The sequence below is a fragment of the Sebastes umbrosus genome, chromosome 24, assembly GCF_015220745.1.
Source record: "Sebastes umbrosus isolate fSebUmb1 chromosome 24, fSebUmb1.pri, whole genome shotgun sequence".
In the NCBI taxonomy this organism is placed as follows: Eukaryota; Metazoa; Chordata; class Actinopteri; order Perciformes; family Sebastidae; genus Sebastes; species Sebastes umbrosus.
This window is the reverse complement of record NC_051292.1, coordinates 8,257,057-8,276,678: the sequence shown is the minus strand read 5'-3', so window position 1 is coordinate 8,276,678 and position 19,622 is coordinate 8,257,057. Positions and strand designations below refer to the sequence as shown.

The 19,622-nt window shown below is 39.8% G+C and overlaps 2 protein-coding genes and 1 long non-coding RNA gene across 8 annotated transcripts in view; 1 reads left to right on the top strand and 2 right to left on the bottom strand.

The window, feature by feature from the left end:
- nid2a (nidogen 2a (osteonidogen)) overlaps nt 1–5,883 on the bottom strand; it is a 54,630-nt gene extending 48,747 nt beyond the window's left edge. The window contains exons 1-2 of one of the 2 annotated variants that reach the window (XM_037761834.1): nt 5,753–5,883; nt 867–936 (exon numbers count right to left, since the gene is read on the bottom strand). The gene's annotated coding sequence lies outside the window, so the exon portion shown is untranslated. The remainder of the gene's footprint in view (nt 1–866; nt 937–5,752) is intronic. The other variant, XM_037761835.1, reaches the window with a different exon arrangement.
- ptger2a (prostaglandin E receptor 2a (subtype EP2)) overlaps nt 2,045–19,622 on the top strand; it is a 45,935-nt gene continuing 28,357 nt past the window's right edge. For 2 of the 5 annotated variants that reach the window (XR_005205756.1, XM_037761860.1), the window contains exons 1-2: nt 2,045–2,633; nt 3,306–6,619. Coding sequence is in view for 4 of the 5 variants with exons in the window: in XM_037761860.1 (XP_037617788.1) it covers nt 5,714–6,619 (906 nt within the window). In the remaining variant the exon portion in view is untranslated. Of the gene's footprint in view, nt 2,634–3,305; nt 6,620–15,762; nt 17,718–19,622 lie in introns of those variants that run through there. The other 3 variants (XM_037761859.1, XM_037761858.1, XM_037761857.1) reach the window with 3 other exon arrangements.
- The window catches only part of LOC119483618, a 48,985-nt gene continuing 40,038 nt past the window's right edge, over nt 10,676–19,622 (bottom strand). The window contains exon 3 of the long non-coding RNA XR_005205758.1: nt 10,676–10,751. This is a non-coding gene — a long non-coding RNA (uncharacterized LOC119483618). The remainder of the gene's footprint in view (nt 10,752–19,622) is intronic.

The window sequence follows — 19,622 nt, the reverse complement described above, 5'->3', positions numbered from 1 at the left end:
TGCTCCTCTAAACATCTGCGGTCTGTCATTTGAAGGGAGAGGAGAGGAGAGGAGAGGAGAGGATAGGAGAGGAGAGGAGAAGGCAAAAAAGTAAAGACAATGAAAGGGAAGGAAACAAGCGAGAGGAAAGGAAAGGAAATTAAGCAAAAAAGCGAATGGAAAGGGAAGAAAAAGACAAGAAATTAAAGAAAATGGAAGGAAGCAACCGAGAGGAAAGGAAAGAAAGGGAAAGGACAACAAGAGCAAAGGAAAGGAAAGGAAAGGTATGTTGGCGTCAGTAGAGGGCAGAGGACAAGGTAAAAGAGGCCTCTGCTGCGTGAGGAAACAAATATAGAGCAAGGGCAGAAGGGGACAGAGAAATTAACGGAGAGACTGACCTATAGAAACACAGAGAGAGAGAGAGAGAGACACAACAGGAAGACAGATAAAAAGAAACAGGAAGTAGAAGTGCAGAGGACTCCTGCCTCTGACGAGAGCTGTCAGAACTAAAAATAACGCTGAGAAGTTGACGTGTGAGATTGTGAAATGTAATGAACTGTATATGGATTAATGTGTGGCTTGAATGCGATAGGTCACCAGCTGAAGCACTTGAGGGGTTTAGCCATATTAAAAGGTCTGAAGTGAGCAGAAAGAGAGATTGGTGAGTGAGACAGGAAGCGGTTATGACATAATGGCAATATGTCACAATTAAGAGCTCCATAATGGGTCTGAAAAAGCTTTCAGCATACATCACGGCCCATTTTAGGATCCTGTTGGGCTTTTATTCTACTTCTGAAATGGGTGAAAAAGGGGCAATTAGAATAATTTTAATGCACTATATGGCAATTTTGAAAGCTAATTCACTAAATAGGCAGATGTTGCATTACGCCTTTATGATCGACGTCATCTTCGCTGGACAAAATCATCCGTATCCACTTCAAAAAGCATGACACAACCCTGAAAAGAAAAACAAAGAAAATGTGAAATTGTTATACTGGTTAGTAGACATGAAGTTCATAAAATAGACAGATATTACTTTATTAACTAAATTAATATCACAATTTTCTTGTTATTAATATAAATTCTTGCAGGCCAGGACATCTGTAAAGTGCCATGCACATTTGGTAGACACTGTTGTTAGTTGATTAATCGTTTAAAAATTTTATTAATTAAACAAAAAAAAAGGCCAAATATTTCCAGTTCTCCAGTGGGCAGATATGCTACTTTTGTGCCGTTTCATATCATTTTAAATATAATATTTTGAGTCGATTTACAACAGAAACCCATCCACCAACACAGGCATGCTCGCACACACAAACCTGTGTACTACGATACGATTTTTTATCATTGCTGTTGCTGTTGTTGCTTTATCTTTTGTCTTCTGTACAGTTAGTCTGAAACTAGTTCTTATCTTGTGCTGAGTCATCTGTTTAACGTTTGCCTATATATACATATATATATATATATATATACATATATATATATATATATATATATAGTATATATATATATATTATTGTTTTATATATCTCATATCCTTTCATTATATTTCACATCATTCTATCAACTAAATCATTAATTGATTAATCAAAAAGAAAATCTATAGATTAAACTTTAATTAAAACAATCCTGTTGTGACTGTGTTTAAAGTGACCAGTAGTGGTGCTCTTCAAAGCCAAAGATAGTTAAAATAAATAAATAAATAAATAAATGTAATATGTAATATAAGTACCGGGCTTGGTACTCCTAGTCAATGAATTGATTAGTCGTTCAACATAAAATTAATTGTCAACAATTTGGATGCTTTATTAATCATTTAAAAACTTATTTTTATATACGTATATATATATATATATACCTACATTCATATTTTACTATTATTATTTTTATTATCATATATATATATATATTCATATGTTTATACATATTTATATATAATGTATATATATATATATGATAATAACAATAATAATAATAATACTAATAAAGCAAAAAAAGCCAAATATTTCCAGTTCTCCAGTGGGCAGATATGCTGCTTTTGTGCTATTTTTAATATTAAATATAATATTTTAGTTATTTTTGGACTGTTGGTTGGACAAAACAATGGCCATTTTTTTTCAATATTTTCTACATTATTAGAAATTATCATTATTTTTCAACATCATTCTATAAATAATCCTGTTGTGACTGTGCACAGTTACAGAAATTGTGCACCAGTAGTGGTGCTCTTCAAAGCCAAAGATATTTGGTGAATTTAAAATTGGAAATGATTGAGTATGTATGACATGGTATAAATTATTGATATATCATTCCCTATATATTTGACTACAGGTTGCACCAGGCTTGGTACTCCCAGGAGCATTTTCCCATTGACTTGTAGCCTAGTATTATCTAGTAGCTTGTGAAGGTGAAGCTCTCCAACTAGCTCCAGCCTGCAGACATCACTGGGTGGGTGTACCCCTCTCTGTGTGACGTCACCGCATCACTCCCTGTACCCCGGGTCCATTCATCTCTACCTCACACGGCAGACTGCGCCTCGCCCTTTACACACCTTAACTTGACACTGGGATCTGTTTCTCCACTGAGCGACTCTATCTGGACGGTAAACACGCGGACGTGAACGCCTACACTACAGGGAGAGAGTTGTAAAAGAGGTGAGAACTTCATTATTTGGATGCGTTTTCATGCGCTCATACAGAACTCCCTTAAGAAAACTCACTATTTTAAAGTTTTTCTCTCTGACTGAAAAACGCTCATTATGTCAGAGCTGATTTTAAGTTATTTTATAAGTTTATAGTTGATCTTCAATTCGGCGTAAATTGTATACATCCAGCAGCATTTATATTCCAAATACAATCCAACTTTCACTCAGTCAGCACGTTGTGTGCGCTTTACGCAACTGAGCGCGCACTCTTTCACACTCAATTAATTTTCTTACATGTGTGATTTTACAGTATTATTCAGCCGACATCGCAACTGACAAAGTCTGCGTTCTACTTCTATGAAACGCAACCATCCACGGACTCAACACCTGGATGCGTTTTCATGAGCTGTAGAGTCCATGCGGATGGGGCTTTAATGCAAAACTCCGATAAGAAAACTCGCTATTTTAAAGTTATTCTCTCTGACTGGAAAACGCTTATTATATCAGAGCAGATTTTTGATAATGTTATAATTCTATAGTCGAGCTACAATTCGGCATACATTGTATACATCCAGCAGCATTTATATTTCTAAAAACAATCCAACTTTCACTGTCAGCACGTTGTGTGCACTCTTTCACACTCAATTCATAATTTAATTTTCTTACATGTGTGATTTTACAGAATTATTCAGCCAACTGACACAAAAACCTGCGTTCAACCTCTACGAAACGCAACCATCCACTGACTCAACACCTGGACACATCTGGCAGAGCTCTCCTCTGTGCTTTGGGACATTTCCACAGTTATTAGTGCCTTTTTTTGGACATCTGGAGCCCTAAACTTCCACCAGAGGAGCGGACACCGTGCACTACAGAGCATGTAGGTGAGTCAATATCTTACACACCCTGTGAAACTGAAGGCACAATTGAGTAACATCCTCAGCACAGCTGGCAATGTGAGCAGAAAATTGTGTGAGAACTGTGAACCTTCAGCCTTGTCAGCTGATATTTGTCATCTGGTGAGACAGAAGAGGAAGAAACGTTGGGTTTCACAACTCCAAAATCTCACACTGGAGCAGAGTTCAAACCCTGGAATCTCTCAGTATATGCAAAATGTTCCTTTCTATGAGAGGAAGAAGATTTTCTCCCCTTTTCTCTGTGTATGTGTGGGATCAGTTAAGTTAGACAAAGCCTTGCAAACATGGAATTAGAGTGGCGTGTGGTCAACATTGTTTACGTAGACTCAAAACAAGAGTCGGAGAGTAAGATTAGAAATCATCCTGCAGGATCTCCTCAGGGGCAAGTTAACAAATGTTGTTGCCAGTATGAAAATGCTGATGTGCAGACTTCCCTAAAGTTCAATCACAGACAAATTTTCTTGCTAGCCAAGATCTTGTGTTTGATGAGCTGGGTTATAGCTGATCCATGAGCTGTGGCTGACAGATTCTGGGTTAACTTTCTAAATTGGCCTCAAATTTGAAGCACTAAAGGGATAGTTTGGGTGTTTTGAAGTGGGGTTGTATGAGGTACTTATCCATGGTCAGTGTATTACCTACAGTAGATGGAGTTTGGAGAAACAGACAGGAGTATCGGCACCGGAGCAAAGCAATGTACTGCTGTAGACGGGGCCTAAAAAAAAATCGATATCTGTTTAAGTGTACGCTATATTTAGAATATTTTCACCGCTTTACCTCGCCGTCAGACAGCCCTTTTCTGAAGGGGAACTAAAGCTGTTGTATCTGTCTATGTTCTCACAAAATCCACCAGACTCCATTGAAAAAAACAGCAATTTTACCTCGCAGAACACAAGAGTTGCTGTGTTATTTTGTGACTTTGGTGAATCTAACCCTTTAAAACACCAAAGTCAAACAATAACACAAACAAACTAACCGATCGAGGCAGCAGTAGACCAGCAACTCCCGTGTGAGGGGGTAAAATTACTGTTTTTTATCAATGGAGTGGCTTTGACAAGAGCATAGATGGATACAACGGCTTTGTTTTTTAATTTTATTTAATGTGAAAAGACATAACAGGTGAGGCAAGACAAGATAAAAAAAACATGAGTGCATTGGGTGACATGATGGTAACAGTAACAGCAAAGTAATAAACTGGGGTTTGTCCTATGATTTGGGGTGTGTGTGTGTGTGTGTGTGTGTGTGTGTGTGTGAGAAGATGTATGTCTGTTTGTTATGTGGCATCTACTGTGTGTATACGTGTGCATGCAGGCGTGAGCGCAGAGGAGAAATTGGTGTTGTAATGGGGCAAGAGAGAGAAAGAGAGAGAGAAAATAATAATAAATGAATAGAAATAAAAGGGGGTTATGGGCGAGAGGAAGGAAAGAAGAGAAATTTTGACAAATTTTATTTTATTTTACAACAGCTTAGTTAGTTTCGGATTCTCCAGAGTCCCGCAATAACACAAACAAACTAACCGATCGGTAGACCAGCAACTCCTGTATTCTGTGAGATAAAATTAGTTATTTTTTAATGTAGTCTGGTGGCTTTGGCAAGAGCATACATAACAGCTTCAGTTCCCCGTCAGAAAGGGCTGTCTGACAGCAAGGTAAACTAGCGAAAATAATCTAAATATAGCGTACACTTATTTTAGGTGTCTAAATTCTGTTTTGCTCCCATCCACAGCAGTCCATTATTTTGCTCCCCGTGCTGGTATTTCTGTCTGTTTCTCCAAACTCCATCTACTGTAGGTAATACACTGACTATGGATCAGTAACTCGTACAACCCCACTTCAAAATACCTGATCTATCTCTTTAAGAACGTCTTAACATATCTGAAAATTATTATCACATGATCAGTAAACTCTAAGTGACTAGTAGTGACATGTTTAAACTTTATGTTTCTCTTCTAAAATATTGCTAATCTGGGCTAAAACTAAATTATATATACAATTAATAGATTATCAAAATAGTTGCCGATTCATCTTCTGTTGACCAATTGATGAGTCGACTGATTGTTACAGCTCAGTTCTTCTTTCTTTCTATCTTTCTGTTTCACCAGGATGGCTGCTGACAACTTTTTAAGGACACGTTTTTGACCCTTTTTTTGAAGCAGGACATATTTTCAAATTAAATCATGTCTTCAGTCAAGGTGAATAACTTTTCAGAGACTCACCTATGCCACTTCAAGCTCCGTATCGACGACAGCGTCAGCCCGGTGATCAGTGCCATCATGTTCGCCTTGGGCATCTTTGGCAACGTGGCTGCCCTGGTGATACTGGAAATCCGGCGGCGCAGAGACACAAGGACAGGGGACGCGTGGCGCCGCTCGTTGTTCCACGTCCTCATCACGGTGCTGGTGGTCACAGACCTGGCGGGGACCTGCCTGGTCAGCCCGCTGGTGCAGCTGTCGTACTCGACCAAAACTACCTTGGTGGGAATGTCGCACTCGCGCAACACTACCTTGGTGGGGATGTCGCATTCGCGCAACACTACCTCGGGGTCGCCCGGGGATTCTGGCAGCGTGTGTTCGTACTTTGGCGTCAGCATGACCTTCTTCAGCCTATCCACCATGTCGCTTCTCTTTTCTATGGCGCTAGAGAGGTGCTTCGCCATCGGGTACCCCTACCTGTACAGCCGCCACGTCACCAGGAAATGTGCCTACATCGCAATCCCGGTGGTGTTTTTGTTATGTATGCTATTCTGTCTCCTCCCCTTCGCGGGATTCGGTACATATGTACAATACTGCCCCGGAACGTGGTGCTTCATTGACATGAACCCTAGCAAAGCGGTGGACCGGGTCTACGCCAACCTGTACGCCTCTCTCATGCTGGTGCTGGTGCTGGCCATTGTGGCGTGCAACGGGTTCGTGGTGTACCAGCTGTTCAGGATGTACCAGCGTCGGAGGAGGAACGGCGGCTCGGTGGTGAAGGCGAGGTCCAACAGCGAGCGCAGGGCGATGTCCATGGCGGAAGAGGTGGAGCATCTCATCCTGCTGGTCTTCATGACCAGCATCTTCATCATCTGCACACTGCCCCTGGTGGTAAGACGACAGCACATAACTCACATACATGCTTTTAAAAATACACAAGTAAAGTTTAGGAGCGTAAAGGTGACCAGGTTTACAGCTGACCTCATTACTTTCATTAAGGCTAATCCACCCTATAAGGACACTAGATTCTGAGTGAGTGAGAAGGTCCTAGTGTTTTGATATACAGGGGTCACCACCATTTCTTCATCTGTTAAGGTCAAACTCCACCGCCAGCGAAACAACATATCTAGAAAATATGTGTGTTATTTATAAGGGATAATGTACAGCGAGCCGGTCATTGTTGTGAAATAAACCCAAAAAGGGCGAGGGTTAGGGTTGAAGGGGTTTATTTCACAACAATGACCCGCCAGCTGTACATTATCCTGCTTATTACACGGCTACTTACTTAAGAAATCAATAATTTGACACAAAAATGGCCCGCCATCACTTGGAGAGTGATGAAAGCATAATCAATATTAAAGGTGCGGTGTGTAGGATTTGGTGGCATTTAGTAGCGTGGTTGCAGATCGCAACCAACTGAGTACCCCTCCGCACACTCGTCCCTTTCCAAGACTGCGGTAACATGAGCCACCGCGTGCAAAACCGTAGTAACGCCGTTCGCCTCGCTCAGAGGCCGTCCTTATCGTAATAACACTACTTAATGAGCAACTGAAGTCAGACAGCGGCTGGTTGTACCACGGTTTTTGCGCTCTGCGGCTCACGTTAGCGCAAGCTTTGTCACAAGCGTGACGGAGAACTACGGTGGCCTTCAGGTAACGTAAAAATGCGAAAGGCTCTCACTGGAGCGGCTTGTCCGTTCTGGTCAACTGTAGAAACATTGCGGACTCCGTGAAGAGGACCTGCTCCCTATGTAGATATGAAGGGCTCATTCTAAGCTAACGGACAAACAACCAATTCTTAGTTTTAATGGATTACACACTAATGAAAACATAGTTATGAATATTATATTCCATTTCTGCTAATAGATCCTCCAAAATGCTACCACTGCTCCTTTAAGAACAAATGCATATTAATAATATGTGTGGCAAGATATTACTTGCCACACAAACACAACAATCTTATCAAATGCAGGTCAAAATGTCACCCAGAGCAGATACAATTAGCTGTATATGTTATGCAATCTGATATGTATCTGTGTAACTGTGTCACCGCACACTTACGGAATTTTTTGGACATGCAGCTATTCATAAATAATACAATAGACTATGGGCTGTTCTGATGCCAAGTTGTCGACAGGAAACACTGTAGCGGTGCCTTTCACTGACTCAGCTGCTTATCTTGATGCCAGGTATAGACACTAGATGTTTAAATATAGATATCACGTCAGCGTAGTGTAAAAGTACTCCGATCTTCTGACTTTTTAAAAAGGTTTTGTACTGATGTGTTATTTCAAAATGCATATATTTTCAGTTCATTGAGTTTAAATAAAAATCTAACCGTTTTACAATTACTACTGTCACATACTGAGAAGGTGCCATTTCAATGGGGTTTCCAGTCTTGTTGTTATTGTGAAAGTCAATAGAGAAATAAGAAAAACTGATAAATATTCTGTATTTTTTAAGAAAACAATATCATTAGAAACATTTTAGAGAAGAAAATAAAGAGAGCAATCTTATTATTAGCAAGGGACATGATACAATCAGCAGTCTTGACATACAGTAAACCACGGAATTGTAAATGTCCTTTGATGAATTTGACCAGTTCGCTATCACCATTACCCTCAGGAAGCAATTTGGACCGAGGCCCTAATGAGAAGATAATGGTCAGCCTCAGAAACTGTAATTATACACCAGCGACCCTTTCAGATGTCCTGGTTGTAAACCACTTTAAGGGGAACACCACCCAAATTAAGAATTCCACTATGTTATTTTCATGGCCTAGGAGAGTTCAGTCAATATTAGTGAACATGAGCTACTCTCTCTCTAAGCCAGAAACCAGAGAAGTAAAGGTCTTTGCACACCAAGTCCATATTTTTAGTTTTTTTAACTGAAGTGAAAGTGAAACATGTCTATAGGCTACTGTTTTTGTCATCTGAGTCTGCTGGCTTTGGACAGAGCGTAGATATATACAGTACATAGGAATAACATGTAGGAATTTTGAAAACGGGCATAGTTCCCCTTTAAGCTTCTGCTCATCATCAAACCTGCTGTTGGTTACCATGCATTGACCATAAACCAATCAAATAAATCATAAATATGAAGAATATGTAAAACAGGCTTAGCTGATTAGCTAATGTCAGTGCTGGCACAAAGCCGTGTGTTTAACTTTATGACATATTTCTAATTGAATTGGCCAGTGGAAACCAGTTTTGATACAAGAGCCAGAAAGTTGATTTTGGAGATTAGGACAGTAAGGCTGGGTTGATGGATGGATGGCCCAAAGTACAAATTCAACCCACGAATGACTCATCCTGCGCTGATTACCCCTTTCGCTGTGTCAGTAAGACTTCTGGGCAATCTGTTTGTGACCAAACTCGCTTCTGAAAGTGTCACTTTGGATTTCAATCATTAAATCGATAACAAAAAGTGCCATCTGCCTCTCAGCTGTGGCTTGAAATGCAGAGTCATGACCTTCGTTCGGCATCACACTTGAGAGCTTTGCGTCTGTGGGTTTGTGTCTGTGATGCTGTGGATGCTATTAGATTAAGTTCTGCACTCACGCTGATTTTAATAGCATCCACAACATCACAAACACGGACCGCAAACACAATAGAGCAGTCTGTACAGTCATAGTTAAGCCGCCATTTTAACCGAGAGTCTATTTCGACACATAAAACGTGTGCAAGTCTTTTTTTATTACTTTAACCCAACTAAAAGTAGAGTTAAAGCTATTAAACTGTATACTAAGTGGGTATTCTTCCATGCGATACAGTTTGTTATGGAATATACAGCACGAGGATTAAAATAGGTCCAAAATTAGCACCTAAAGCCACGAGCTGCCTTCTCAGGTTTTATCCTGCATAGAGAATTACGAGGCGGCCACCTCTGTCAGATATCATTTATGGGTGTTTACATTGTTTGATATTGCTCTTCTTATATTCAACCAATGTGAACACCCATACATTTGGTGTTATGTTAGCAGTTTATTTAAATAAAAACACTCAACGCTCACCTGGTAGAGCGGGTGCCCCCTGTACCAAGGCTGAGTCCTTTCTGCTTGTTTTCATATTCTCAGTCTCAAACATATAGCTTAACCATGTCATGTGATATGCTACTATAGTACACTTTAGGAGCAAATACGAATACAAATGAACCTCCGCCTCATTTTAAGACTGGAAAAACCCTGCTTTATGATGCCAAAAAGCCCATCAAGGTCCTTGAAATCAGATACTGTGTGTTAGTGAGTCAGGGTCAGATGTAATTTACTTTTATTTCCACTACCTCCTATATCGTCGCAAGGAACACTAATTTACCAGACCATTGCTGCCTAACAGATGAGTGGAAAAACGTCCAAAATATCAACAGGGTGTTTACAGTAACCTGGCGGGAATGAGTACATTGCCTTAAAAATTATCTTTTGAAAAGCATCACATCATTTATGTACATTTAAAAGTGATGGTTTATTAAATTGTCCTCTACTGTACACTGTGTGCCAGCCAGGTGTAGACCACTGCAGGCAGGTAAAGGACACTGGTATCATCTTACTACATTAGCTTTCTCCACTGCCTCATCAGGAGGCTGAGTAACACAGATGACTCGGGTAGTTTGAGGTTAGACAAGGACAGACAGAAAGGAGGCAGCAGATTGAAAGAGAACTGATTAGGCCAGAGAAAGGAGATAATCACCGTATCATACAGCGTGTCTCCTAGCCTATCTTTTCAAAAAAAGAGAAATATGCACATCTGCAATATTATTATTAATAATATTATTATTGTTGCATCATGTCAGCTGTGTTAGCCTGTCTTACCTTCTCTTTATCAGATATCCAGCGACCGTAACCAGACCTTTCACCCCTGCAGGCAGAAGACATTATAACATTAATGTCAGCCATATATTAATTCTTCTTATAATGGGAATGCTATGTCAGATATACTGGTGAATCACTCAAATTCGTCGCTCCTCTCCTCTCATATTTCAACAGAATGGCCACATTAACTTATTGGCAGACATCTCCATTTGTTGCCCTGCAGGAAGATGTAGAAAACCTTTTACCATATTTCACTCAACAAATAGCACACTAAGTGATTATGCTGAGGGGGACGTTGTGTCTTATTTTATCAGTCCTCTTGTAGAATTTCCTTTCCCATTCCTTTTTTTATGATCTAGATGAAGGCAGAAATGTCTTCTCTGCTGATAGCAGACGTTTTATATTTCCAGTGAAGAGATGTCCATAAATTGAGACACTGGTACAGACATTGGTGGGGACAAACTTGTAGAGAAAAGTGTCTCTAAACACATCTGAAAAGTGTTCTTGCAGTCTAGACTGGAAATGGAAAGCTTGGCTGTATTACTCTGTATTAAGATTTAAAAGGTGTTTACTTTATGGTCACACGCTTGCCAAGGCTGCACGTTCGAGATTAATAAGCGATGCAAAAAAAAAAAGCATCATTTATTAATAGCCTTATATGAAGACTCATGGGTGTCCAGCCAGCAATGTGATACCACAGTTTGAGGTCACGCACACACACAGCAAGGTCATATTACATTTTTTTTCTGCTGCGCCTTCAGTCCAATCGAAAGTGTGATGTGCCTCCGGTTATCTGTGATTGCATTAAAAATTTAAAAGGCTAGACAATAGCCTTTTGGCACAGAAATACAGACACGCTGATGGAGAGGTAGACATAGTGTTAGATGGACTGAAAAGATTGGAAGACAGTAAAGGAGTTTGAATGGTGCAATTGTTAGTTCCAAATACACTGATTTTGAGGGCATTTTTTCCTTTATATGATGAATAACTAGAGTAAGGTCCTAGCCTGGACTTAAACCTATAAAACTACAACATGTCGCATGGACGCTCCATTCAGTTAACTGTCAATAAATTGTTAAAGTTCAACCTCCTAACGTCATACACCACCTTTTCACGAGTTAAAGGCATTATGCAACATTTTCCTGAAAAAACAATGCTGTATTCTTTCAAAGTTCGGACACGCGGCACCTTCCCGCAGGGTTGTGCGTAGCTGTGGGTGTGTTTATTTGTGCTTTAGAGCCTAACCGCTTTGAAACAATCAGAAAATAACGTTCTATTCTTCTGATTCACTGCTTTGTTCTCGCTAACGCCGCCCCCTCTCTTCATTCACTCTATAGTTCGCTCGACTACCGCTGCTCTCTCTCCCTCTCTCTCACTCGTTGAGCCAACAAGCACGGGCCATTACAGTATTGCGATATATTGTGATTTATTACCTTTTTCAACTGCAAATCGTGCAGTTTGTCAACATCTGTGTTATTTAATAATATACAGTTTTCACTCTGTTCATCTCAGAGTTTTCATTCACATATCTTGAGGTCAGAGGTCGAGGGACCCCATTGAAAATGACAATGTCAGTTTTTCCTCGCCAAAATTTAGCGTACATTTCGAGTGTGATTTAGTGTTGGTACCAATAGATTCCTTAGGTTTTTCTAGTTTCGTATGATACCAGTATCTTCACTCTAGTACGACAATTTCAGACAAGTAATATGGACTTGGTGTGCAAAAGCCTTAAGAAAGAATATCACCTCTGACTCACGTATTTGCTCAGCACACAGATTAACGATTTAAAATGATGTTGTAGAAAATGAAACTCAAACAGAGGACAGTGTTTTGTTCTGTGAGCATTACAGACACTTCTCATTACCACTTTTATTACGCTTCCTGTTGGTGCTGGGAAAAGGAGAAGAAAACGGGCTCACAGTGTGAGTTGGATTTCACGGCTTAACAAAAAAAATCTGTCTCCACACGTTCCTTCGCCTACTCTGTTTCTGTCTCACACACATGGCGAGGCCTGCCACTAATCACAGTAATGATCTCATGGGGTTTTGTTTAAAACATCGCTGGGGTTAGCATGGAGCTGTTCTATACTTAAAGAAAAAAACAGGACACCTCAGTTGTTGGATTTGTAAGAGCTATTTTTGTATTTTTGAGCTGATTTTGTTGATGCAGTTCACCTGAATAGGTTATTTAACAATTACCATTTCCCTGCAGCGGTTGCGAAAATCTGCAGAAGTAAGTGTTTTAAGTGCTTTCTCATCCATCAAACTAACAGCTCTGCTAATATCCCCTTAAGCAAGACTCTTAAGTGCAGTGCAGCTGTTTAGTTTGCTGGGAAGGCAGTTGTTGTCTTCATAGCAACAATTCAGCTTCTGGGTTGTGTGATTGAGCAACAGGAAACTGGCCCAATGAAATTGGCAATGTTGGCACAACCACTGAAATTTGGGGTGCTTTTACAGTAGTCAGACCTGAGTCAGTTAAGAAGAAAACCGTTATAATGGAAGAGATGAATGAGTATGAGGACACACAGAGATGAGAAATTCAAAAGAAAAGGGTGGGTGGAAGTCAGAGATAGAAAGTGAAAGTGAATTGAAAATGTAACAAAAAGGAAAAAGAGAAGCAGCGATGTGCCAGTGAATAGATTGACATTACAACCTATTGAGAGGTCACTTTTCCCTGCACACGTAACTGGATATTGTTCCTTTATGACCCCCAGAGAGACCAGCAGCAAGACAATCTAAGCCTGTGAACGAGTCATAGCTTCCATGGATTGTATTAATGTGCTGGTTCCCAACCTTGTGGACATCGGCCCAGGGAGTTTACTGCTATTCACATCAGCCAGTAGCTGCAGATTTCACTGCCATATCTGGCCCGCAGACAGGAAACAATGAATGAAATCAAGTGCTCATTCTTGGCCTCAACGGTGCTACTAAAAACAGCTGTATTCAAAAGCAATTTCCATTTAAAAAGGTCAAAGAATTTGTAATACAGCTATTATCGAACAGCACACATTTATCATTTTTCACAGGACAGGTATTCATTACTAAGACTAAAAACACGAAGGCAAAACCCAGTGGCCATATTTGGTCAAAATCTACTTCTGTCCGACCCTATAAAATAATAATAATAATAACTAAACAAGTCAGCCAGTCTCGTTTGTTAGCGCCGAAGTTCTGCTCCACCAACATTAGTCTGTAGATGATGGGGTACAAAGTATTTCACCTTTGTCTCGCAAAGCTAATTATTGAGTTATTAAAACCAAAATATGCCCAAACGCTTGCTTTTTTTGAGGATGAACTACAAGATAACTAACGTATGATCACTGTACCTGTTGTCCGGGTGCTGCACTGTGCTCTTGCAGTGGAGTTCCCCCTTTTTTCATTTTCGTCAACATAACTTTTGAACACCGTTAACCCGATCTCACCGGAAAGTGTATAAATGTCACGATATTACAAGGAAAGTGACTATTTGTTGCGAACCAAATCAATCTAATTATGGATACATTTAGTAGGTTTTTATAACACTGTTCTGGTCCCAAAGGGTAAAATTAGTTTTTTGAGCTCTATTTCACCTGGCTGTAAATTATTAGACGTCCTAACCTAAGATTTGTTTCACATAAATTATGTAAAAAGTGCTCGACATTTCCATTAGTGCATGAATATACTGTGCAGATAGTAATAAATGACAGTACCAAGACAGTAAGATTCTTTCATTATCATGTGTATCTTTGTGTGTAAACAGATATCAGCATGGGAATTTCAATTTGGTTCGGCCTCAACATTCAACATCTGCCACCCAGCCTCTCCTAAAACCACTAAATACACACATGTTGGCATCCTCAAAGATTCATACGCTGCCTGTGTTCGCAAGTCCTGCTGAAAAGCAAACAAAACGATGCTGAGAGTAATATCCTTTTTGAATTATAACATTGCTCCGTTCTCTGCAAACATCCTGTGTGTTCTGGGATGAGCGATAGTGATTTTCTACATGTAAGAGGATAAAATTAGGGAGCATGCTTTTTGTTGAACATACAAATGGTCTTAACATTTATTATGCAACAGTTAGTTTGGGTAAATATATTTAGGCTAAAACCCAAAGTACACACTCACTCAAGTGCCCTCTGTAAACAGTCTTTCTGGTTTGGAGAGGCTGGGAACTGACATGTACGAGTTCCCTTCAAGCGGCAACCTCCGGTGCTGAGAAATGAAGCCAACGCGCAAGTGCTAAAAACTGCAGTTCATCAAATGGTTACTTGAGGCTGGTTTCAAAAGCCCCATAGACCCCCATGTTAAAATGCCTTAATTTACTGCAGAAATAAACATGTTTACAACCTGGTACAAAAACGGTTTTGATATCTATGGCTGATTTCCCCATTCATCACAACGGTACAGGGAATGAATTTTTGTTTGAATTATATTAAGGCTTAAAGTTCAGCATCATTGAGGGCGCCAAAAAATCAACCTTATTCTGAAAAGAAATTGTCGCTTTTTTGCGTTCTGTATGAAAGTACTCATGACAAGAACAGTTCGAAATAACATACTGACGTGCGGTCGCACGAAAAAAAAACGCTCCCAGTGTGTAAAGGCCTTTAGGCTGTGTCGTCACAGCCAAGATGGCGAAGGCTAGAGTATAGACTGTATAAAAAGTGGACATAGCCACCGTGACATTACCCATTGGTTTGTGGACTGCCGTTTGGAAGCCTCGAGTTTAGCATTTTGGCCGTCGCCATGTTGTTTTTTTGCAACCAGCAGTGACACGAGAGGGTGGACCTAAGTACAAGAAAAACAAACCAATGTGCATACTCCTTTAGAGTAGAGAGCAGTTTACTGTATGGGGTGGATTATTATCTTGCTGAACAGGCAGGAACGGAGATAAAGAAAAGGTCACTGGTGTCTGAGATGTCCCACTTTCTCCTTCTTGTATTTCAACAACAGCGTGTCCTCAACAATAGAATTAGATATTGTCAGTTGCATAAAAAAAATAATTGACATTTCAATTTACGAAACTAAACATGTATGATGAGTATCAGCTTGGTATTTAAACAGATAAGTGGTTTCAATTTATATTGTTCTCCTCCCTTATCACCATAAACTGGTCGCAGTCTTTATCTGTTACTGCTGCTATAGAGCGTTTAGTGTGGTATTTAAAGCAGGATGTTAACTAGGATGTGGTTGTCTTTTAGCAGTGGCAGCTAATTTCAATTTCCCTCTCTCTCCCTATCCCTCTCTCAGATCCGGGTATACATCAACTCCATACAGCCTTATGAGTCTCACGAACTAGACCTGATTGCCCTGCGCTTTATCTCCGTCAACTCCATCATCGACCCCTGGGTCTTTATCCTCCTCTCCCCCAGCGTGCTGCACTTTTTCTGGGGCTGGATTTGCCGGGCCCTCCTGGCAATCTCCGGGGGATCCATTTTTAAATCATCGATGGCCAAAGAGAATTCTCCGGCTAACATCGAACTGTCTCGCCCAACGTTGGAGTACATCGAGCATTTTCACACTGTGGAAACTTGATGACCATAACAATTATTTCATATTTATATTTATTGTACATCGGATTGGACAGCGTGCTCTCCTCACATGTGATCACATGAAGCGGAGACGTTTTGTGGGCCACAACATCCCTCCCAAGTGGGTGGTGTTTCTTATCTACTTTATGAATGTGTTTCCGGTAGATAATGGCCATTTCTGTCTTACTGACGAACCAGGTCCATCAGCTGGTGGCCGCCTCTTGCCATTTATTGGGTGTTTCCATCCACTCCTAGCATTTCAGCTAAGCGTATGCATGTTGAATGCACACAGACTTGTCTACAGCTTTATATTTTAAGTGTAAAATACAACATTTTTGCCTCCTTTGCTGCTTGCATTTTATGCCAATTAATCAATGAAATGAAAAAGGCTGCTGATGGAAGCTGGAGAAAGACTTCATTCAGGTTCTGTGACGATTTGGAACAGACAGACTGAAAGTGCTTGTGTCTACATCGTATTAAGACAAAGATGTTCGGTTGGAGATGCTTGTGTAAGGAGATGACAGAATGCAACATACTAAGGACGTTCATCTATCAAGGAAGGAGGTAACCAATGACTTAAGGCCTTGCTGTACCTTCTCTGATTCAAATCCTGCTTGCCAAACAGTTGTTACTGGGCCACTAACAAATATGTAACTGTATAGAGCACAGTCAAAGGAATCAGGTTAAGTGAACCAGGATAAACAAAAAGTAAGCACAATCTGAGAAATTAGGACCATGATGCTCATATAAGACGATAGTTTGATGGGATACGTGTTTGTTGTCAGATTTAAGGTAAGAGATTACTAGAAGAAGGGCCTTTGTGGCGACAGGAAAGCAAAACAAAGTGTCTGAAGCATACTGAGATATAATCTAGACATGAGACATGTTCATACAAGTGAACTCAAATATCTGATATTAATGGGGCATGACTTTCTCTTTTGAACACTTAAGCTCAGAGGTGATACAATAATGTTTTAAAGATCTTTAACCCCTGGTCTGCTTTGGTAGCCTTCCTCCTTGCATGCCTACCAGATCCCCGTTGGAAAGGTCAAAGGGCAAGAAGCCTGAAGAGACATTTTGGTGTACCAGATAGTCAAAACTTCACTCGGTAGGTGGGAAGGAGTGATAACCAGCCGATTAGACAGTTATCAGGTCATTACATGGTTGTTATCAGTGGTTATAAGCCTCATAGATGTGGGTCACAAGGGGCCTGCTACACCTACTAGTATGTTTTATCATTGATTGACATGGGCGATCACCAAAAGGAATAAAAGAAGACGACAGCGACTTCTAGCGACCTACTGACCCACATCTATAGCAACCCATAATGCCCATTTAATGAGCTGATAACAGTCGAATCGGGTGCAGCTAAACACAGAAATGTTTATGTTGAGGATATAAATTTCATTTATATGGACATATGTTATATTTACATATAATATTATATATTATAACAATATTTTAAGATCTTCATAAGAGACTGCAGTTACCTTTTGACTTGAAAACTTCTGCTTCTTATATAATTAAGTAACAGCAAAGAGTAAATATTCTTGCATAATCTGGCTGTAATTGCAATGCTCAAAAACTGAATGATAGCACACAATTGTAGCAAATGATGGTACTTTTTAAAGAGCAAACTACTTTAAACAGACATTTTTACAGGTCAGGTTCTCTTGAGGTCATTTTCTTTGGATATTTACATTCAGTATTTCTCATTGGAATAGCCTGAATCCATTGGCAGTAATGTGTATCACGTCGCCTGTGCTCATGCATATGCCTCCATGTGCGCGAGGATCATGCAAACAAAATGGGAACCCACACATCCCAACCAAACAGCCCGGTCGCATAAAAAGGCGCATGAATGACACGATAATTCGCAAGGAATCTTGCGTGCAATAAGAATGCTGTTCTTGCTTTTGGCGTGTCATTTGTATGTCATGTAGCCTGTACTGACTGCAGTGTAAACGCAACCGCGTAAATATGCTACACAGAGTTAGCGATGTAAAATAAAAAGTGAGGACTACTGCTTATGGTGGGCGGGAGGTGAGGTGGATGGTTCATACAAACACAGGACTTTCAACCAGGAGACCTGTGTTCGTTTGTGACGTGTTTTCCATGTTACTTTTTTTTCGTATGTATTTGACTTAGTTTACGTACTTAATTTAAGCCCAACCATGAAATTTTTCATAAACCTAAGTGGTTTTGTTGCCTAAACCTAATTGCGAACGTTACTGTCGTTTTTTTACATGCCGTACAAATAACACACAAAAAGCAACGTACAAATGACACGCGAAAAGCCTAAAATGCGTCCTCATGACAAGTGGAATGTCCTTGTAATGTTGTGCTATTTATACGCCTTCCTATGAGATCGGGTTACATAAAAACATGGTGTCAAAAACTCCAAAGGGTACCTTTAACTGTTTGTTTTGGAGTTTTTGGAAAAAAGCTATTTAAAGAAAATCCTCAATTATTTAATAAGCTAATAATCTCATTTATTAAATGTAATATTATTTAAACAGTATATAATCAGAAATGTAGAGTGTCAAGCTTGTAAGTTGTTGATATAAATTGTCTGTTAGCCTTTAAACAGTACCATGTTTTGTTTTCAATTCGTGTCATAAATAAGTTCTCAGTTCATAAACATGTCATTTTTGGACAGAACTTGGACAGCTGTATTTTCTCTTGGTGGGTACTTCGTTCTGTCATGTTATTTGGAAAGTATGAAGCGAGTGCCCTTTATTTTATTGACTTTACGATTGAAGTGCCATTTAATCTGCATTAGTTTTACTAGCGAACATCTTGAAATGTTACTTTTGTTCCATGTGTGTCTTTCCGGAGGACCACCACTCATACGGGACAACGGATGTCCACTTAAATTGCCATTAATGGCGCAGATGGAAAACATCATGATTTCAGTCTCCGATTATGTCTTCATGTGCTGATTGCTCAAACGTGCTCTAACTGCCAACTACAGCAAACCCAGAAAACAGTGGTTTGTTTTCACACTCACCAATGTAACACATCATTACATCATAATGACCAGTTCATTATAATCAGTTTATTACATTATAATGATGTCAGTTCGTTATAATCAGTTCATTACATTATAATGATGTCAGTTCTAAATGACTCTCCACTTTGTTTTTTACGTTCCCGCACTGGTAAAAGTGACACATGGTGTATTCATACTGGGTTAAATTACACAACTCCGTGGAGAATTGAAACTATTATAGCATCGCTTCCTCTAAAATGAATCAAATTCAAACAGGGTTTAAGTGTCCAACAAGAAAATAAGCTACTACAGATTTTCTTTTTTAACGGATCTCTGGTCATAAATCTCTCGAAAAAGAAAAACATTGGAGTGACTGGGGTTATGCAACAGCAGGGATCCAGTTTAAATTGAAAGAGTTTGGTCCTTATGTGTGTAAAATGTGAGAAAACACTACAAGTTCTCAACTATCTGTCATTTTAGAGGACGCCAGAAAATGTGAGCATAAGGTAAACTTTAGGGCTGTAAGCCTTAATTTGAAAGTGTCAAGTGTGTGTGAGTGTGTGTGTGTGTGTGTGTGTGTGTGTGTG